The sequence below is a fragment of the Typha angustifolia genome, chromosome 4 (genome assembly GCF_048772165.1).
Source record: "Typha angustifolia cultivar Huaian chromosome 4, ASM4877216v1, whole genome shotgun sequence".
Taxonomy (NCBI): Eukaryota; Viridiplantae; Streptophyta; class Magnoliopsida; order Poales; family Typhaceae; genus Typha; species Typha angustifolia.
The window spans coordinates 9,935,760-9,943,838 of NC_133242.1; the positions used below are offsets into that span (position 1 = coordinate 9,935,760).

Below are 8,079 nucleotides of genomic sequence, written 5' to 3' on the forward strand. Positions count from 1 at the left end.
AAACTAAATTCGAAACAAATCAAACTTAAATCATTTTCCCATCTTTGTGAAGAAAAACAATACAAACGGCATTAAGAATTCTCTGAAGTGGAAAAGTTGCTTTTGTTTTGGGCAAATGTCAAATATGACAGAAGGATGAGCTTTTCTACAACTAGTAAGTGATATGAAGAAAACTGACACAAGTATTTTCTTATTGAAAGAATTAAATCCTAGATACATCAATCTCCCAAGCAATAATTCAGCTGCTCAAGTCTCATATGTCGATGTACATAACCTCTAATACAAACATAATTCATCTTCTTTGGCTCCGCATTACAATGCAAGAATCTCAATGGATTAAGTAGAGGATGGAAGCATTGCATCAAATTAGCATCACAGTCTTCTACCACCTCATTCTTGGTTTGTTCCAGTAGCTACATTCAAAGTGCCAGTCTTTTAGGAGATTAGTTTGATTCAGTAACTATTTCATGAACTACATAAGTACACTCTTCTATGAAGCTCACAATTGTGCTAGACTGTGACACCTATCAAAGAATTAATCGTCCTTCGGCATTCAAACTGTTCATCAGCACAAGAAATCCATTATAGGCGCCAAAACAAGAACGACGACAATGATTACTTGCAGAATTCCAGGACATGATAAATATGATCTATATCCATCTCCCGACGGTATGCTATCCGGTAACGCGCATTCTTCGCCGTCAAAATACACCCTCACCGGAAAACCGTCGCCGCCTACGATGTCTATACCTGGTGTCTTCTTCTTTGTGAATGAAACAACTGACTGCTGCTTCCCGGGCACTCTAGGATCAACTAATGGATCCTTGCCGTCTTCCTCTGGCACCAAGAAGTTTAGGCCTTCTAGTCCTTGGAAGAAGATGGTGTTCTTGAGTTCTACCGGCTTCGTGCCGTTGAACGAGTACACGTTCTCGAAGCCGGCGTACGCTTCGGCCATCTGGATTGCGGTGAACCAGTCCTTGAATGTGTAATCCCCCCAGTTGAACAGAGTGATCCTTGCAGTCCATCCATTCCTGTAGTTAGACAGTATGTGCCAGTTGATACTAACACCGCAGTTATCGCCGCAGGGCAACGGGTTAGGCACCGCGCGGTGTTTGATCTTGGCCCAGGCCTTCGCCTTGGCGGTTCGGTTCTCGAAGGGGATCAAAAGAGCCTCCGGCGGCAGCAGCAGCGGCCGAGCGTCCGGGTTGCAGGACACCGAGTCAGAGCAGCCACAGGAACAAGTGTTGCAGGGCACAACTGAGTCATTGTAGTAGGCCGAGAAAGAGACGCAGCACCGTGAATTCTTGCGCTTGGGCCGCGTTATGTTGCAGGCTACTTGCCAGCTAGCCACCGCCGTCGTCTCCGACATGAGCCCGCTCGGGTCCGGGAACTCCATCGGGCTAACTCTAATGGGAGGACCACAGACATACTCTGGATTCAGGTAGCCATGGATCTTCCAATTCTGCGGCGGGTATAGCGCGGTCCGGTTGAGGTCCGGCGGGAGTTTATACACTTGTAGCTGGAAGATAGCCTTGGACTGGCTTGCATCCATGGTTGGAGGGAGGAGGGTGCCGTTCTTGCAACAAAAGGGAAGGTTACCAATGTTGTTGTCCTTGGCTCGCTCCGGTGGGAGGTCGACGATGACCGGCTTCTTTTCGCAGCTCATGACGGGGCCGAAGTCTAAGTCTTGATAGTATGTTGCGGCGTCGCTGTAGATGCAGAAGGAAGAGTCCTTCTTCAGGGTGTAGGCTCCCCTCATCTTGTAGATGAACTCTCCCCTCTTCCACTCCCATGTCAGGTTCCAGTTGTCCAGGCGGCCGAGGGGGTTCCAGTTGTCGATCGTCACCTGAGCCAGGTAGTTGTTGCCGTATGCCTCGATCACGTCGTAGGCGAACGTCAGGTCGGCCTTCTGCCGCGGCAAGTATCTTGTGCTGTTCGTCGTCTTACTCTTAAACTTGGGGTCTTTGACACAACATACGTACATCTGACTTCCTGCCATATATATTATTGATCCGTTATCTAACAATTTAAGTTTTTAGTTGGAATTGTTTTGATTCATATGGTCACCTTTATGATTTCACCATCGATTCAAATTGTTCATTCTAATTGATATTTTGTCATAATTTAAACAATGAAACTGGCAATGAGAATTACGTATATCATGCATTAATATAGTTTTTCGAGTTGATAATGCTGACCTTTACGAGTTGCGGCAGGGCATTTAAATCCATCGTTGAGCAGCTTGATCGTCTTCGGCATCGGGACTCCCGGCGGCTTCACGCCGAACTGCGTCCCGGTCAGATCGATCTCCACCTGAATCTGCGTCATATCGCCTGCGGTATCGATCGCGTTCATTAAATCCGTCTGCGGGAACCCCGACAAGGACGTGCCATTCCCGACATGGGCCGGGAAGTCTGTGCCGTCGGTTATCACCGCCCCCGACGCGGACACCAAGATCTCGTCGTGCTGAAACCCGATAAAGATATTCCACGACTTGAGGTCCACGCTCATTGTGTTCAGCACGGTGGCCGTCGACTTGAAAGCGTACGCCTGCGCCGTCGCGTTCTTGACGTGCGGGTACTCCTTGGAGCGCTCGACGAAGGTGTAGGTGAGGAAGACGCCGATGCAGCTATCTTGAGCCGGGGTTGCCGGCGTACCGTCATCGTCATAGTCTTGCGCTCTGACGGCGGCTGAGGACAAGACCGAGACGAGGAAGACCGCGAAGAGGAGGAGGAGGGGTCTGGGCGGCGACCACGGCGGCATTGGCGCCGGTTTTTTTTGTCGTCTCTTGATCCAAGAGGATGTGTGGGTATGAAGGTCAAGGAGTGGAGTTTTTTCTGAGATTCTTTCGATCTTGGTGTGGGAATTTGGAGTTCGGATCGATGATGGAGGGAGAGAAGGTGGTATAATTAGTAGTGGATCAATTGTGTTTACGGTGCAGAATTTGGTGTTTTTGTGTTCTTGGATTAGATTTCGCGGGGGAGATGACCCAAATTTGGAGAGCAGAGGGAGTGGAATGGTTGGAATGAAAGACGGAGTCAGCTCAAATCTCCGACGCTGCGTTTGCAACGGAATTGGCGGGAAGTGAGGAGGCAACGGTCACTAACCTCTTACAGGGCTGTCCCTTCTTCTAAATATCTAATTAGGAGTGGAGAAAGGACCCGATAACCCTGTTACCAAATCACAGTTGAACATTTTTATTTTTATTTTTATTGGGGTGGTAATCGGATTGGTTTGTGAGTCTCGGTCGAGTCAAACAAGTTATTTAGATTATACAAGAGTGGATATTATTCTTTTAGGTTATAAACTATTTGTGTTAAAAATGGATCAATCAGGTTTTAAATAAGTTAGTTAGGGTATAAACATGTTGATGAACGATCATAAATGGGTTAGGATAATAAATGCGAATACAATTCATTTAATAATCAGATTAAACAGATGACTCATTTATGATCCGAACCTAATTAGACTAAATTAAATTTATTTAAAAGTTAATTAATGTGTCGGATTATGAGGTTCTATTAATTTTTGTCATTCCTACATTTTTTTTTTTTGGATTTTTCCATTTCACACCCATATTCTACATTTATTTTTTTGCAATTTTTGTAATTCAAACTTTACCTTTTGTTCAGATAAATCACAGAAAAGACTCTACTTAGGATGTTTATTGAAAAATTCAATAGCAAATATAGTGGGTTATTTGCATGAAAAAATGCCTTAGATTTGAGTAATTATAAGATTGAGTTCTTGAAACTATATGCCTTCAAATTTTATAATAAATGCACACTTTTTATATAAATAAATGTGTGTAATTTATGTAAAAGATCAATTTTACTATTTTAAAATTAAAAGAGTTTTTTTTTTGGTATAAATACCCGCAAATATAAGTGTTTGAAATGAAAATGGAACAATATATGGAAAGAGGGTGGTTTGGTCTAACAGATTAAACTGCACTTTTATTTCCCTCTAAAGAATGGTATTTATACCATATACACTACCACATATGTGACTAATGCCACCGTCTTCTTAAATAATTTATATTTGTCCTAGTTAATCCTGATTCGACATTAGAAGTATATTAATTATTCCTCAATAATCCAATACTCTTTTTTGTAAATACTGCATATTTGATTCCATCCATAGATTAATTCATCAAGTTGATGATAAAATTCATGGCTCTTCTAGTGGACATTACGCACTTATTACACAACAACCCCTTAGAGGAAGGGCTAAGCAAGGGGGACTGTTTATAATAACACCCATTAATTGAATTGACCTACCCAACCATCTCAAAGTCCTCTTGCTTGTAAAAATTATAGAAAGAAAATAAAAAGTCTTCTCAAAGTCTTCATCACTTGATGGAACCACTTTGTCTAACAACCCATCTCTTCTCATTTCCATCGAATACCTCATCTTATACAGAGAGGATCCATTTAGCCTCCATCTGATCCTTGTTACTACTTCATCTTCTGTACCTGTTCATTTTCTCCTCCCCCCTACTTCCTTGCAGCTGTGACTCCTCTTGCTCACTATGGAGTTTTTAGCATCCATCTTTGACAACATATTCCGTCCACTGAAAGATTTCTTTGCTAAATCATTTGGCTACGTGATGTCCTGCCAAGACTACATAGAAGCTCTAAGGAATGAAATGAATGAGCTGAGGAGCAAGAGAGATGATGTGAAGAGAATGGTGGATGCAGAGGAGCTGCGAGGCAGGGTGCCTACGAGCCAAGTGAAGCTGTGGCTCGAGAGAGTCGCGGCGCTCGAAGAACAAGCCGCCAAGGTCGACGAGGAGTTCCGCGAGCGGTTCACCGCACCCGGGAACCAATCGAAACGCGTGTTATCGACTTATCAGCTCAGCAAGAACGCCGATAAAATGGTCACTGAGGCATATGATTTGAAGGACAAAGGTAGCTTCAGTAAGGTAGCCGATGAATTAGTCCAAGTCCGTTTCGAGGAGATGCCAAGCTCGCCTGTCGTCGGCATGGCCTCCTTGCTTGACCAACTCCGTGATTCTCTCGTAAACGACGAGGTAGGCGTCGTAGGGATCTATGGCATGGGCGGTGTTGGAAAGACCGCTCTCCTGACCAAATTCAACAACGAGATCCTCGCTGTAGCGGAACAGATCAACTTGGCAATCTACATCGAGGTCACGAAGGATTCCGACTATGGATGAGATCCAAAAGGTGATAGGAGATCGCCTCGGCTTGTCATGGGAGAGGAAGACGCCTAAAGAACGTGCACAGATTTTGCACAAGGTATTAAGCAATATGAACTTTGTGCTACTTCTTGATGATCTATGGGAGCCTTTGAATCTTCGAATGCTAGGAGTTCCGATACCGAAGCGGCAATCGAAGAGCAAGATCATATTGGCGACGCGAATCGAAGACGTCTGCGATCAGATGGATGCCAAGAAGAAGATCAAGGTGGAGCGCTTGCCACAGGATGAGGCATGGGAATTGTTCCAAGAAAAGGTTGGTGAGGCATTAGCCTGCTCCAACTCGAGCATCCGGTGTCAGGCAGAGGAGGTGGCCGCCAAGTGTGGCGGTCTTCCCCTCGCACTCATCACAGTCGGCCGGGCAATGGCGAGCAAGAGGACTGCAAACGAATGGAGGCATGCCATCACCGACCTCAAGAGCGCACCATGGCAGCTCCTTGGCATGGAGACTGATGTCTTCGATCATCTGAAACGAAGCTACGATAACTTGCCCACCGAACAGTTGAGGACTTGCCTCTTCTACTGCTCTCTTTTCCCTGAAGAATTCTCCATCCGTAAGTTCTGGATCACTGATTACTGCATTGGTGAAGGATTAATAGATGACCTGTACACTGAGGTAGATGAGATGTATGACATGGGGCATCATCTCCTTGGTGTACTAAAGAGAGTTTCCTTAATAGAACAAGGTGATGATGAATACATCAAGATGCATCCCATGGTTCGGGCCATGGTCTTGTGGATTGCATCGGAATTTGGGGCCAAGAAGACAAAATGGATAGTGCAAGCCGGCACCGGGCTGAAGGAAGCGCCAAGAGCTGAGAAATGGACCGAAGCTGAGATGATATCACTAATGTATAACGACATACGTAAACTCAACGAGGCACCAAATAGCCCTCATCTGCGAACTCTGATTCTTATGGTAAATCCTGCGTTGGAGAAGATATGTGATGGATTCTTTCAATTCATGCCATCTCTTAAAGTACTGGATATTTCACATAATTTAATAAGCGAGTTGCCGTCCGAGATCGGCTCCTTGGCTTGCTTACAGTATCTTGATTTCTGTTATACCAAAATCAGGTCTCTACCAAGGGAGCTCGGATCTCTAGTGAATTTAAGATTTCTACTACTCAGTGGGACGCCTATCCAGACAATCCCGAGCGGCGTGATAGGTGGTCTGTTGGCATTGGAGGTGTTGTACATGGACGAAAGCTATGGAGATTGGAAGGTTGGGTCTAGTGGCACAGGGGTGGAGTTCCAAGAGTTAGAGAGCTTAAAGAGGCTCAAGGCACTTGAGATAACCATAAAAACTGTCACTGCTTTGCAGAAGCTCTCACAATCGTATCAACTCGCAAGATCAACACGACGTCTACATTTAAATGGCTGCCCTGGACTGCTGACAATCCAATTGCCCTCTTCGGATCTTTGGAAGAACATGACTGGATTGAGGAGAGTGTGGATTGATAATTGCGATGACTTAAAAGATGTGATCATTGATGGCAGCAGTGCAGATGACGAGCTGCCAGTCCAACCTAGTCTTCAGGTACTCATCCTTCGAGGGCTAAAGAATACTAGGATTGTCTGGAAAGGAGGTTGTCTTCAACACCTTACAAACTTAAACATTTGGTTTTGCAATGGAATAGAGCGGCTGATTGAAATATTGAGTGAAGAACAACAAGAACTACAAGAATGTAGGTTGATTACTGCCTTCCCTAACCTCAAGTGGTTGTATCTCCACGGCCTGCCAGATTTGATGAGCCTAAACAGAGGAAGGACTTTATTGGCCTTTCCCTCATTGGAGATCCTCAAGGTGTTGCAGTGCCCCAAGCTCAGGACACTAAAGCTATCTGCAGAGAAACTAAAAGAGATCAAAGGTACCACAGGATGGTGGGATGGACTGGAATGGGATGATGATGACCACAAATTTGCTCTCTCGCCCCTCTTCAAACAGTGTGATGGATGATGACTTTGTACATCCATAGAGTTGATGTCTATCTCGCTTTTGTAAAATAATTGGCATCCTCAAATGTGAAACTTCCAATCCAAGTTGTACAAGAGAGTTTATTTGTATCTTGTCTTAATCTTACTTGAGCTATTTTTCTTTTTGCTAAAAAATGGTTCACAAAGAACTCAGAGGAAGTGCCAATTCCCTCTGTAAAATATAAGATCTCCCGGATGCATATCCTCTTTCCAGGTTGCCCATCACAATGACTCCCAAATTTAGATCTTTCAAGCACTGCCCCTCCGACAGCAACCCATTCAACCTAACAACTTGTCGTTCATAAAGAGAATTTGCGAGTAGGAGATAGACTCTCTTCTAGTTGTAGCTCACTGTTGGAGTATTAGTAAGAATTTTGAGACTATAAATGAGTTTAAAATATACCAAATATATATGTATATACATGTTGGAATACATGAGCATATCTCAAGTTTAGAATATACCAAATATATCCTAAAATTTATATATATGTATATAAATGAGTTTAACATATACCAAATATATGATTATTAAATTGGTTATATTCTGTTTATTATCTCAACCTGATTAATTTGTTTATGAGCCAATTAATTAGTCTACAACCCCAAATAAACTCATTATAATATAAATGATGTATAAAACCTTGAATAACTTGTGTTACTTGATAACCTTTTTATGACTCATGTGACTCTTTTAATAAATGAGTGATATTTTAGATTATTTTTTTAGAATAGTTGATCAGTTGTAAGTTTTAGGATGTTTTAGGTTTAATTATTTTGTGTTTCTTATCTTTGGATTAGATTGAATTAAAGTGACTCTTATAATATAAAATTATTATCCTATTATAGAGTTAATAGAGTCATAATCACTTATTTTAATATTTGAT

General features: G+C 43.2%; 1 protein-coding gene and 1 pseudogene across 1 annotated transcript; one reads left to right on the forward strand and one right to left on the reverse strand.

Moving 5' to 3' along the window:
- Positions 1-424: 424 nt before the first annotated feature.
- Positions 425-3,199, reverse strand: LOC140759613 (COBRA-like protein 10). The gene is made up of 2 exons (XM_073096220.1): positions 2,205-3,199; positions 425-2,019 (listed from the first exon to the last, which is right to left on the reverse strand). Exons 1-2 carry the CDS (start codon positions 2,761-2,763, stop codon positions 566-568), a joined length of 2,013 nt encoding a protein of 670 aa, XP_072952321.1. The 5' UTR covers positions 2,764-3,199; the 3' UTR covers positions 425-565.
- Positions 3,200-4,350: 1,151 nt separating this feature from the next.
- On the forward strand, positions 4,351-7,324 carry LOC140758619 (disease resistance protein RPS2-like; annotated as a pseudogene).
- The last annotated feature ends 755 nt before the right edge of the window (positions 7,325-8,079 follow it).